Consider the following 14,150-nt stretch of genomic DNA (forward strand, 5'->3'; position numbering starts at 1 on the left):
TAAATGTGCTATATAAATAAATCTGATTGATTGATTGATCTGTATTGGTAGTGATATCAGGGTTCCCCTAGAACTGACCACTCTTTCCACATTTGGATCAAGTCTGTCAACCAGTGTATTATGTAAACTAACAAATAAACTGTTGCTATGCAAACTTTTGCATCACGTACACACTTGAATCAACAGTCTTATGTCCATGCAAACATAATCAATGTCAGTAATCTCATTAAATAAAAGAAGCCTTAAACTAAATGCATACATCTGCATTATATATCCAAGGCCCATGGTTTGAAAGATCCTGGTTTGCTGGCTGGAATCTGGGGGGAAAGAGAGAAAGAAAGAGAGAGAGAAAGATAACTCAGTATTAATTCCTTTAACTATTTGGACCATAAGGCCACTATGCTACGTCATTGTGACAGGGTAGGTTCTCTGACCATGAATACTCTTTTTCAGCAATGCCCTGCTTCACATTCACACATTTATATTTACACCTGGGGGCTGCCCAGTACAACCACAGTCTGACACGGTTGACCACTAGGAACTTCCCAGTACAACCACAATCTGACACTGTTGACCACTAGGAACTGCCCAGTACAACCACAGTCTGACACGGTTGACCACTAGGAACTGCCCAGTACAACCACAGTCTGACACTGTTGACCACTAGGAGCTGCCCAGTACAACCACAGTCTGACACTGTTGACCACTAGGAGCTGCCCAGTACAACCACAGTCTGACACTGTTGACCACTAGGAACTGCCCAGTACAACCACAGTCTGACACTGTTGACCACTAGGAACTGCCCAGTACAACCACAGTCTGACACTGTTGACCACTAGGAGCTGCCCAGTACAACCACAGTCTGACACTGTTGACCACTAGGAGTTGCCCAGTACAACCACAGTCTGACACTGTTGACCACTAGGAGCTGCCCAGTACAACCACAGTGACACTGTTGACCACTAGGAATTGCCCAGTACAACCACAGTCTGACACTGTTGGCCACTAGGAGCTGCCTAGTACAACCACAGTCTGACACTGTTGACCACTAGGAGCTGCCCAGTACACCCACAGTCTGACACACTGTTGTCAGTTGCAGTTCGGGCTGCTTGCAGCGTTCTCAAGAACCGCTCGTCCGATCCACTTCACACTTGACACTGTACTCCCTCGGGTCCAACATGGTGTGAATTGGAACAAAACAGAGGATATGGAGAGGGCTTCAGCGTTCTTGTTTTGTTTCAGGTAGGTGCTCTTTGGATTAAATCCGGGGTAGGATTCGTTTATAAAAGAAAGGTTGAGATCCAAGGCAGATCTACAAATTTTTTAAAAGCCTTTATTTGTTGGCTTACATTATTTAGAAAAATATTTAAAAAACCGACATGTTTCGGCCTACATGGCCTTCTTCAGGGTGTTGTAGCTGTGACAAGACAATACTGTGACTAAATAAAGAAAAAAGGAAAAAACAAAACTCAGGGAGTGACTAATTACAATGGGGGACAGCTGGTCCCAAATGAATGAAGACAAAGCAACATTCTCAACTTGAGTTGAAGGAATATACAATAATACTAAATAGAAATAAACAAATTTGTATATTATATATGTATATATACACACACACTCAAAATATTATAACAACATAAGGAAATGAGTCAAAACAAACATAGAATAGATCAATAGATCAAAAAATACTACTATAATGTAATCTACTTAGCCTATAGAAGTGACAACATGTCCATAGAGTCATTTAAACCTGCAAAGAGGTGGCCTGTAGTCTATCAAAATACAATAAATAACAATGTATAAATACAATAAATAAATAAAGTGTTCTACTGGCCTATAAAAATGATACCATGTCTATGGAATCATTTAAACCTGGGAGTGAGGTGGCCTGTAGTCTATCGATCCAGCGACTTTCTTTCTGGTTTAGAATTCTTTGTATATTTCCTCCTCTAGACGTGAGTGGAACACTGTCAATTCCGATTGCTGTAAATAAAACAGAGGTACTATGGTGAACTTCATGAATATGTTTAGCCATTGCATAATCCATGTTGTTAGTTTTGATAGCATATTTTTGATCTGCCAGTCGATCAAGTAGGCGGCGTTTCGTACGACCAACATAAAAAGAGTCACATTTGGATCAAGACAGTATATAAATAACATGGTGTGAATTGGATCGGATGAACAGTTCTCGAGCTCTATCCTCTACGTCAGGGGTCAGCAACCTTTTTGACATGGAGTGCCTGTTTGAAATATAGTTCTAACTAGTGTGCCTCAACAATATTCCATGCATCGTAATTTCTTTTTCTCATAATCAGGTCTTTTTAATGATAATTTTTACATTATTACATCATTATTGTTATTATTATTACTATTATAATTTTTTATTGATCTTTTTCCCCCTCCTTTTTCCTCCGATTTTTCTCCCATCCCAATGTTAGTCGTTATGCCAATTCCCAATCCCCTTCCTGGTCGCTGCGCACTTACCCCCCACAGTCGGTCTGGAAGAGTGGAGGCTATCACATGCTTCCTCCGACACACGTCTAGCCAATCAACCGCTTCTTTTCACCTGGCAGCGCGGACTCTCACTGAAGGATCACACTACCCCCCTTAGATCCTATCCGCGCTGAGCAGGCACCCCGACCGAACTGTAGGAGTCGCTGTTTACAACGACCCGGACCCACCCCGCCAGCTTTCCCACCCTCTAATACAGCCAATTGTATTAGTGTGAACGGCCAGCCAAGCTGGTGACAACGCCGGAGCTGTGAGCTGGATTCGAACAGGCGAATCCAGCGTCTCCGGTGTTGGTGACGAACGCAATCTCCGCTACGCCACCTGACCGCCCGTGTTATTGTTATTATTAACAATATTATTATGATGGTTGTATCAACCTGTTATGTACCATGAGCCTGATCACTCCTGTGTCACTGCCTGATCACTGCTGTGTCACTGGGCATACAGGTGAGGGCTGCTAATTAGCTAATTGCTGCTGATTGGTTACCTGCTGGGAGCTTAAAACCAGGCCTTGAGTCACACATGCAGGGTCTGTGGTTAGAGGAGTGTGGGTTAACAGAGAGAGTTATCACGTTCTTCTATTCTTGTTTTTTTTTTTACTTTATTTTTTTTAGTGTTTATCGCTTTTCTGGTCAAGCATGACCGACAGATATAGGGTGAAATGGGATATAGATCAGGGGAAGACATTCTGGGAAATGACGGCGGGTCCGGGAATCGAACTCGAGTCCCCCAGATCCGTGACGCAGCACGGTTTTCCCCGACGCAGAAATAGCGCCGAGATATGCGGTGAGCTACTGGAGCTCCCCTATTCTTGTTTCTTTAGTTAATATCCGTATTTCATTGTTAAAGTAGACTTTTTGGGTTAAACACAGGTTTTGGTGTCGGTTTTGCACATAGGTTGCGTGCCTTTGAGCCAGGGTCGTAACAGTTGGGCGCTCGTCCGGGATATTTACCCCTAGAAATTGTTTGGTGGTTTTTTTTTTGGGGTTTTGCATGGTGTGTCATGGTGCTATGGTGTGGGTGGTGGTCGTTACATATTGTGTAACGTGGGGGCTGGAGCCGTTCATCAAACAGGTGAGTATGCCCTTATTTGTTTGTAATTTGATGTGACTACTTAATGCTGTTAAAATATAGTTTAGTGCACACCACATGTAGATAGGGACATTATTTTCTGGTTGTTGGTTAGCTTCCTGTGCACCACATACTCCTGGGGCAGTCAGAGAAGTGATTAGTACCATCTGCTTGTCTTGTACCATACCATGTACTTGACGGGTGGATGGTCAAATATGATCTCTGGCTGGTAGCAGGTGTGGTTGAAGAGGGTTAGGTCTACAGGGCATTAGTTTAAGGGTAGGTAGGATAGGGGGCCAGAAAACACAGGTAGTGTGGTAGGGCCTGATTTAGTGTTTTTTTTAGGGTAGACATGTGGTGGGCCGTTTTGACTGCAGTTTAGATGTAGAAGCGTAAGTAGTCATATCAGGTTAGAAGGGGCACCTGTTTGAATTTGTTTGTTGTATTTATTTTGTTTGTTTTCGAGTGTTTGGATAGCCTACCTGTTAGCATCTGACCTCCTGCACGTATGGCACATCTATTTATTTCAGAGTGGTTGTTTTTTTAATTTATTTTTGCAAATTAGAAAGGTGCGCTCAGTAGAGCTCACATTTCCACGCGTCCCTTTATGATTATTAGTAGTGGCATTAGCATTCTTTATGGTTCTACAGCTAGCAGAGATGGCGCTGCTCCGACCGGCTGCCTTTCTGTTCGCTCCGTCGAGACTGTGCTTACTTTTGTTAATATTTATAGTTTTAAGAGTTTTGTCTGTACCAACAGTAGGTGCATTTAATGTGTATGACCGTCAGTCACTTATAGACATCGGATTACGGGAAACTTACCGATTGGATTACTCACTGGACCAGCTTTCCGAACCGCAACAATGGCCTTAGGAGATTCTCAGGAAAATGGGACCAGACCCTGATCCCAGGAACAAAGGAACCAGACGGCGTGGGAAGAGAGCTGGGATCCGTAACAGGCTGAGATCCAGACGCCACCGAACGCCATTACCCAGTATATTGCTAGCCAATGTACAATCAATTGACAATAAACTGGACGATATCCGAGCAAGGATTCAATACCAAAGAGACGTCAGAGACTGCAACGTTCTCTGCTTCACCGAGACGTGGCTGGCGCCGGACGTCCCAGACCACGCTATCCAACCGGCCGAACACTTCTTTATCCACCGCAAGGATCGTACAGCAGAGTCCGGCAAACAACGTGGAGGAGGTATCGCCTTCATGTTTAACAACAATTGGAGCGATCCAACTAACGTGAAGGAATTATCCAACCACTGCTGCCCAGACCTGGAATATATAACCATCAAGTGTCGTCCTTTCTTCCTCCCGAGGGAGTTAACGGCGATCATCCTTGTAGGAGTGTATATTCCACCGCAAGCCAGTAACAACGTCGCACTCTCCAGACTCCACGACGAGGTAAATAGAATACAAGCGGCGAACGTTAACGCCGCCATTTTAGTGCTGGGTGATTTCAATAGCGCCAATCTGAGAAAGGTATTACCTGACTTCTATCAGCATGTGACTTGCAACACCAGAGGCGGTAACATCCTAGATCACTGTTACACGCAATTTAAAGGTGGCTACAAGGCTCATTCTGATAGTGGCTTTGGTAAATCAGATCACGCGTCCATTTTTCTTTCACCAAAGTACAAACAGAGAATCAAAAGTACTCCTGTAGTCTCGCGAGAGGTGCAGAAATGGGATTTGACGTCAGAGGAGACGCTACAGGCTGCGTTTGACTGCACAGACTGGAGCGTGTTCCGCGACACAGATAACATTAATGTCTACACGGAGACAGTGCTGGACTATGTTTGTACTTTGGTGGAAGAAACAATCCCCACTACCAAAATGAGAGTTTACCCAAATCAAAAACCCTGGGTAGACAAATCCGTCCGTGAAGCTCTGAGAGAGCGTACCAAAGCATACAACGACGGCCTAGTGGCAGGCAACATGAATGACCACAAGGTGGCGCGATACAACGTAAGGAGGACTGTGACAGAGGCCAAACGGCGCTACAGGGATAAAATTGAACTCCAGTTTGAACAAGCTGACTCTAGAGCTATGTGGCAGGGGCTCAAAACGATGACAGACTACAAAGGCGCCTCCCTCAAACTGAACAGTGACATCTCCTTAGCAAATGACCTCAATACCTTCTATGCGAGGTTTGATGCTGGTAATAACAACACCAGCCCACAAGCCACGGCAATGGGGGGGGGGGAGGTCGGCTGCTGATGGAGACGCAGTGTTCAGGGTAACAGAGCATGAGGTGAGGCGGACCTTTAAAAAAGTGAATATCAGGAAGGCAGCAGGTCCGGACGGCATCCCCGGCCGCGTCCTAAAAGTCTGTGCCGACCAACTGGCCCCAGTATTCACTGACATATTTAACCTGTCCTTAGAACAGGCTGTCATCCCCACCTGCCTGAAGAAGTCCACTATTATCCCTGTACCCAAAAAATCCAAGCCTGCTTGCCTCAACGACTACCGCCCTGTAGCTCTCACCTCCATAGCCATGAAGTGCTTTGAGAAGCTAGTAAAGGGCTACATCTGCTCCTCCCTCCCCATCAACATGGACCCCCTGCAATTTGCATACCGCCCCAACAGGTCCACGGAGGACGCCATAGCCCATGTGCTGCACACAGCAGCATCACACCTGGACAAGAGGCAGGGGAACTATGTGAGAATGCTATTCATCGACTACAGCTCGGCATTCAATACCATAGTCCCCTCCATACTCATAGCCAAGCTCAGGGACCTGGGCTTGAACTATGACCTCTGCCAGTGGGTCTTGGACTTCCTGACTGGCAGACCCCAGGTGGTGAGAGCAGGCAACTGCACCTCCTCATCCATCACCCTCAACATAGGGGCCCCCCAGGGCTGTGTTCTGAGTCCCCTCCTCTACTCCCTGTACACACACGACTGTGTGGCTCAGCGGAGTAGCAATACAATCATCAAATTTGCTGACGACACAGTGGTGGTGGGCCTGATCTCTGCCAACGACGAGAGGGCCTACCTGGAAGAGGTCAAGGTCCTGGCGGGATGGTGCCAGGAAAACAGCCTCTCCCTGAACGTCAGCAAAACAAAGGAGATGATTGTGGACTTCAGGAGGTCGGGGGTCAAGGACTACAGCCCCCTCAGCATCGACGGGGCACCGGTTGAGAGAGTCAACAGCTTTAAGTACCTCGGAGCCTACATATCCGAGGACTTGACATGGACCACACACATTGACAGTGTTGTGAAGAAGGCACGACAACGCCTCTACTTCCTCAGGCGCCTAAGGAAGTTCCAAGTCAGCCAGAAGATCCTTAAGAACTTCTACTCATGTACAATAGAGAGCATCTTGACTGGCAACATCACCTCCTGGTTTGGGAATAGCACTGCACAAGACCGAAGCAGACTACAAAGAGTGACACGTTCAGCCGAACGCACAATTGGAGGGGGGCTCCCCACCCTCCAGAACATTTACAACAAGCGTTGCAAGGGCAAGGCTAAGAGAATCATTAAAGACTCCAGTCACCCGAACAACTGCCTCTTTGAACTGCTGCGGTCAGGCAAGCGATACCGGAGTCTCAAGGCGAGCACAGAAAGACTCAGAAGAAGCTTCTATCCCCAGGCCATCAGGCTGCTAAACGAACAATGAACAACACTACACAACAACAACCACCAAACGCACATAGCACACACATCCACACGCACACACTCACTTTAAACAAACACACTGTAGCACCCACTCCACACACTTTATAGCACACACCCACTATAAACAAACACACTGTAGCACCCACTCCCCACACTTTATATTTATTGATGAAGGATTGCACTACAACTCGTACACCTTACTGTAAATTGTACCTAAATTGTACCTCATCCCATTTCTGCTTTGCACTATATAGTACTGTACATTAGTACACTGCATAGTATTGTATATTATATGGTAACTCAGAACATTGTACATATGTCTATACCGAACACTGTGACCTCATTTTCTTCTTCTAAATTACATGCTATACTATGTTATTTGATACTATCTTGTCTAGCACAGTCTCTGGAGCGTAACAGTAAGAAGCATTTTGTATGAAAGTATTCTGTACTTCTGTATGACAACTATTAAAGAAACTTGAAACTTGGTTCTTCAGTGGTTCTGTAGTGTGTCTTCAGTGGTTCTTTAGTGGCTCTTTGGTGGTTCTTTAGGTAGATTGGGTGTGTACTAGGGTGCTTTTGGCAGCTTTTTGGTGACTCTAAAGTGAACGGGTTGTGGCGCTGGTGCAGAAAAGATGGCTTCCATTAGGGATTTTGTGGATCACCCTTCACATGACATGTTGGAGAGGTTTTCCAAAGAACAGCTTCTGGAGCTTGCTGTGCACTACAAGGTAGAGCTTACTCCCAGTGAGAAACGTTTGAAACCAACTGCCTTGGGTGCTTTGAGGGTTTTGCTCGTTAGGGAACAGGTGCTTGTGGCGAGGGTGGAGGAGCCTACTTTGTCTGACGCGTCTCCGCTGCTATCTGGTGCGGAGGGTGAGTGGAGGCTTAGAGAGTTCGAATTTAAGGAAAGACAGCTATAGCAAGAGCGTGAAGAGAGGAGAGAGGAGCGTGAACAAGAGCGTTACTTGAAGGACTTAGAGCACGAACGTGCGCAGAAGGAGCTTGAGTATAAGCATGCTGCCTTGCAGGCGGGTGCTCTGCAGTCAGAGTCGCGTTCCGGCTTTGATGTAGGCAGGAATATTAGGATGGTGCCTCCTTTTTTTGAGAAAGAGGTGGAAAGATATTTTCCCCTTTTTGAACGGGTGGCAACCACATTGAAGTGGCCTGATACAGCCTGGACACTGCTGCTGCAATGTGTTCTTGTTTGTAGGGCACAAGAAGCCTATACTGCTCTGTCCCTTGAACAGAGCGCTGACTATGAGCTTGTTAAAGCTTCCATATTGAGGGCTTATGAGTTGGTCCCCGAGGCCTATCGTCAGCGTTTTAGAGCCTATCGCAGGTCGGAAGGACAGTCTTATGTTGAATTTGGAAGAGAGAAGGAGAACCTGTTTGACAGGTGGTGCACTTCTCAGAAAGCAGAGTCAAGAGAGCAGCTTAGACAGTTGATTCTCCTAGAGGAATTTAAAAGATGTGTTCCTGATACCGTTTCCACTCATCTAAACGAGCGTAGGGTATCGAAGATAGGCGACGCCGCTGTCTTCGCTGATGAGTTTGTGTTGACACACAAGTCCGTTTTTTTGGAGGACTACCGTGTTGAGTCCAGGGATAGGCGTCCTGTTCAGGGGGGCCGTTTCCCAAAACCTGTGTCTGCTGGTCAGTTAACTTCACCTCTTAGGCGGGGTGGTTCTGCTGGTGCATTCCCAGAAGGGATTATCTGTTTCTACTGTAAAGAACCTGGTCATATCGTTGCTGGGTGCCCGGTGCTTGAGCAGAAAAATGTCAGAACGGTGGCTCTGGTAGAAACCATATGCAGAACACCTTTACCAACGTTAGATGGTGATGGGGGAAGTATCAAACGTGTGGACAAAGAGCTCGAGGGTTCCTCAAGATTTATGATGGATGGATTTGTTTCCCTGACTAATGCACTAGAGTCCAAACAGGCTATAACAATTTGGAGAGATACCGGTGCTTTTCAGTCCCTCATTCTGGAGGGGTTTTTGCCGTTTTCAGAAAACTCTTCTTTGCATTCCGGTGTCGTTGTTCGGGGCTTTGGGGGTGGATTTGTGGATGCACCTTTGTATGAGGTCACGCTCAATTCTCCCTTAGTATCAGGCAATGTTGTTGTGGGGGTATGTTCTTACATTCCCATAAGGGGGGTGTCCTTCATTCTAGGGAATGATTTGGCTGGTGACAAAGTGTTGGCTACTCCAGTTGTAACTCCCATTCCTGTGGTTTCTGAGGTCTCTAATGAGCTGGCACAGAAACATCCAGGAGTGTTCCCTGTGTGTGCTGTGGCACAGGAAATGTCAAAAGAAAAAAGTGATGTTGTTGATACTTCGACTTGGGACATTACACTTAGTGACACATTCTTTGTTGAATTGAAATGTGTACCTGTTGAGAATTTTGGAAAGCACACTGTGGATGTACCTCTGCATAATGATTCTCTTGATTGTACCTTTGTGTTAGGCCCGGTGGTGAAACCAGGGTTGACATGCGTGCCGGAGAGGCATGTGGTAGGAGATGATCTGGCAGCGCAGTGTCTCAAGGTCTTCCCAGCCTGTACGGTGGCTGAGGCCACGAACGAATTGGAGGATGAGTGTGGGAAGGATGCTATGAGAGGTGCTGTTGATTCATGTGACACCGTTCTAGTTGAAGAGGCTACTAGGCCTGACTTAGGCTGCCAGCCTTCCCACAGTAGCTCTATTGTCCCTAATGTTTCACTTTCAAGTTTCAAGTTTCTTTCAAGTTTCTTTAATAGTTGTCATACAGAAGTACAGAATACTTTTATACAAAATGCTTCTTACTGTTACGCTCCAGAGACTGTGCAAGACAAGATAAGTATGAAATAAAATAACATAGTATCGCATGTAAATTAGATGTAAAAAAATAAATAAAAATGAGGTCACAGTGTTCAGTATAGACATATGTACAAGTTTTGACTTGTGGGCAGGGATGGTCTCAGTATGTCAGTTGATGATTCTGACATTGATCCACGTGTCCACATTGATTCTCTGCCATGCACTAGGTGTGATGGTCAACCTAGTTACCTGTGTCCTGTGGAGCAGGAGCCGCCTTCGCGACCTGGTCTGTTGAGTGGCAGCCATTTTGATCAGGACAATGTTATTCTGGGTGACGCCATTTTAGATGGTGTTCCAGACGTTTTTGTGACGGACGTATTGCCATGTTCCAGGGACGGTGGGGCTGTACCTGAGGCGGTACATCCTACTCTGGATGTTCACGGTTTGCAGTATCCTGAACTACCAGTGCCAGGTGGGATGGAGATGGGCGCGGTGGTGGTATCAGAGATCTATGGTTTTTGTTTTTCTGTGTTCTGTCCTGTTGAGCGCAGTGAGATTAGTTCTCAGATTGATTTTGGTTTGCAGTCTATTTTTGACAGGTCGGTATCGGTGGAGGGGCCTGTTGAAAGGGGGCTCATATATGATGAGGTCTTGGTTGGTCAACGGGGTCCTAAGTCTTACGCCTCAGGGGAGGAGGTGCCTGCCCCACTGCAGCCATGTACCGCAGTGGCGGAACCTTTTGTGAGGTCTAGCTTGCCCGAGAGTCGGGACAGGGTTGTTTTTTGTTTTACACAGCATTGGCAAATGTTCCACAGTGGGGTGAATACAACACGGTTGGTGGTCGTGTTCGACAGGGGCCGGCCCGTTATCGCTGTTGTGGTAGTGGCCCTGACAACTAATGGGTCACAGTTGTTTTTTGTTTTTTGTTTATGGGTTGATGTATAGTGGTTGCCTCTTGGGCAACCAGTTTGGTGGGGGAAGTGTTATGTACCATGAGCCTGATCACTCCTGTGTCACTGCCTGATCACTGCTGTGTCACTGGGCAATTAGCTAATTAGCTAATTGCTGCTGATTGGTTACCTGCTGGGAGCTTAAAACCAGGCCTTGAGTCACACATGCAGGGTCTGTGGTTAGAGGAGTGTGGGTTAACAGAGAGAGTTATCACGTTCTTCTATTCTTGTTTCTTTAGTTAATATCCGTATTTCATTGTTAAAGTAGTCTTTTTGGGTTAAACACAGGTTTTGATGTCGGTTTTGCACATAGGTTGCGTGCCTTTGAGCCAGGGTCGTAACACAACCCTAAATCTGAGTTGGGGGGGGGGGATGCAATACAGACAAACAGCTGCATACAGTGCGACCATTTCACTCACATTTGCCCATTCATTTTTGGACACATCACACACCATCGGTGTGTGTACTGTACGTGTGCTGTCATAGCTCCACCTACAGGCCTAATGGAGAACACCAGGAGAACACCAGGATGTGAATGGAGGGTGAATGTGAGGTATATCGTGTAAATAAGTTTTGATTGATCGCAAGACTACACTGTAAAACAAATTATAATAATAAGTTACCAGAACTTAAAAATATTGAGTTCAGTTACTGTGCATTAAGGTTTTCAGTTTTCAATCCATAATAAGTTAACAGAAAAATAAGTACACAACCACATTATTTCAACCTAATGAAACTATGTTTATTGTCATTGTTTTAAGAACACAAGTTGACTTGGTAATACTCACATTTTGAGTAAAAAAAATGGCTTTTAACATGTGCAATGTTCAATGAAATAGAAAAATAAATAATAAAATTTGTTGATTAATCCCACTGGTCACAATGGTGACCGTAATAATGTTTTTGTTATAAGGCTCTGCAAATGTTACTGAATGATGTAGCAATGTATTTCCAGCTAAATTGAAATAATAAACAAATAAAGGGTCTCAATTAAATATGTGGTAGTAAAAAGAACCTGTGGGAGGATTTCAACAAGATAAATGCGACAACAGTGCAAAATATTTCACTATAATATTTCAACAACTAATATATATTTTATGCTGCCCCCTGTGCCTATGAAAATGCAGGCACGCGTGCCTAGGGTTGCCTACCCCTGCCCTAGAGGAATACAATATTGTATTCTACTTTCTGTGTGAAGGGCGTTAGCGGTGCTGAGCTAGCTTCTGTGTGAAGGGCGTTAGTGCTGCTGACCTACCTTCTGTGTGAAGGGTGTTAGCGGTGCTGACCTAGGTTCTGCGTGAAGGGCGTTAGCGCTGCTGACCTACCTTCTGTGTGAAGGGTGTTAGCGGTGCTGACCTAGGTTCTGCGTGAAGGGCGTTAGTGCTGCTGACCTACCTTCTGTGTGAAGGGCGTTAGCGCTGCTGACCTACCTTCTGTGTGAAGGGTGTTAGCGGTGCTGACCTAGGTTCTGCGTGAAGGGCGTTAGTGGTGACCTACCTTCTGTATGAAGGGCGCTAGCGGTGACCTACAGTACCTTCTGTGTGAAGGGCGTTAGCGGTGCTAACCTACCTTCTGTGTGAATGGCGTTAGCGCTGCTGACCTACCTTCTGTGTGAAGGGCGTTAGCGCTGCTGACCTACCTTCTGTGTGAAGGGCGTTAGCGCTGCTGACCTACCTTCTGTGTGAAGGGCGTTAGCGCTGCTGACCTACCTTCTGTGTGAAGGGCGTTAGCGGTGCTGACCTAGCTTCTGTGTGAAGGGCGTTAGCGGTGCTGACCTAGCTTCTGTGTGAAGGGCGTTAGCGCTGCTGACCTACCTTCTGTGTGAAGGGCGTTAGTGATGACCTACCTTCTGTGTGAAGGGCGTGGCACATGCTAGGCAGGCCCTCTCCGGCGTGGCGGGACTGTCCAGGGAAAACGGGCCGACCAGGCCGGAGTCAGCCCGGGCCGCGGCCACGGCGTCTTTGATGGCATAGAACACGGAACTGCCCAAGAAGAGGATGGGTTCTCCTATACCCTGGAGGCAGATGGATCAGAGAACATTAAAAAAGGTAGAATCCGTAATGCAACGTCAAACAGCGATGTCTAGTCAAAAGAGCTCCCAGTGGGTGTTTGTACTTTGTTTTAAATGTATTTTGGTCTGATGTGTGGGTTGGAGTTGAGTGGGGATTATGGGATGGTGTTGCTATGTTGTAGTAGTGTAACAGGAGGAGTCTCACCTTGGAGGAGTAGATGGCGTGGGGGTTGTAGGAGTGTAACAGGAGGGGTCTCACCTTGGAGGAGTAGATGGCGTGGGGGTTGTAGGAGTGTAACAGGAGGGGTCTCACCTTGGAGGAGTAGATGGCGTGGGGGTTGTAGGAGTGTAACAGGAGGGGTCTCACCTTGGAGGAGTAGATGGCGTGGGGGTTGTAGGAGTGTAACAGGAGGGGTCTCACCTTGGAGGAGTAGATGGCGTGGGGGTTGTAGGAGTGTGGCAGCAGGTAGACGTTGAAGGAGAGTGGGATGTCGCAGACGGCAGGGATCTTGTACTGCGACGGTCCCCTGGTGCGCAGCATCCCCGAGGGGGAGAACTTCAGCTCCTCCATGGTGTAGAGGCCCAGGCCCTGGATGAATGCTCCTTCAATCTGAAACAACACGCATACGAATATGACACTCGCTGTGTCCTTTATGAGACGGTCGGTTGGGCTTCTCTGGCGGAGAGGCGCAACAAACACGATTTGTTAATTTTTAAGGCCCTTACTCGTAAGCTACCTCCTTATACTACATCAGTATTGGATGGGGGGGGGGGGTATACAGTCTTATATCCAGGCCGATGTGGTGACAACACCCACCAAAGTCATTCAGTGTTTCCCCTAGGATTATTTTCAGGGCCCCCCCCCCCTGGGTGGTAGCCCCCTGAAACTACTAGTGTTGTCGCGGGCCGTGCGTGTCACGGATACGTGGTGTCGGCAGTGTTGTCATAGACACGCGCAATAAGGCGGTTGTTAGTATCTGTGCATTTCTCTACACTGAGCTGAAACGAAACGATTGCACATAAATTAGGTAAATAAATATTAACAATATTTATTTATATACATAAATTAACTTATTTACAATTATACATACAGTAGTGACGGCACACATATGAACTATTTACAATACAGGGAGGCACATACTGTACAACATCTCATAACTATTTACAACCA

General features: G+C 46.4%; 1 protein-coding gene across 1 annotated transcript in view; it reads right to left on the reverse strand.

Annotated features, from left to right (window-relative positions):
• Positions 1–266: 266 nt before the first annotated feature.
• The window catches only part of aox6 (aldehyde oxidase 6), a gene marked incomplete at both ends in the record, with an annotated part of 210,658 nt that continues 196,774 nt past the window's right edge, over positions 267–14,150 (reverse strand). Inside the window, 3 exons of the mRNA XM_084324231.1 lie at positions 267–317; positions 12,815–12,982; positions 13,401–13,589. Of these exons, the coding sequence (XP_084180357.1) occupies positions 267–317; positions 12,815–12,982; positions 13,401–13,589 (408 nt within the window). The remainder of the gene's footprint in view (positions 318–12,814; positions 12,983–13,400; positions 13,590–14,150) is intronic.

The sequence above is a fragment of the Notolepis coatsorum genome, assembly GCF_963971535.1.
Source record: "Notolepis coatsorum genome assembly, chromosome: 1".
NCBI lineage: Eukaryota > Metazoa > Chordata > Actinopteri > Aulopiformes > Paralepididae > Notolepis > Notolepis coatsorum.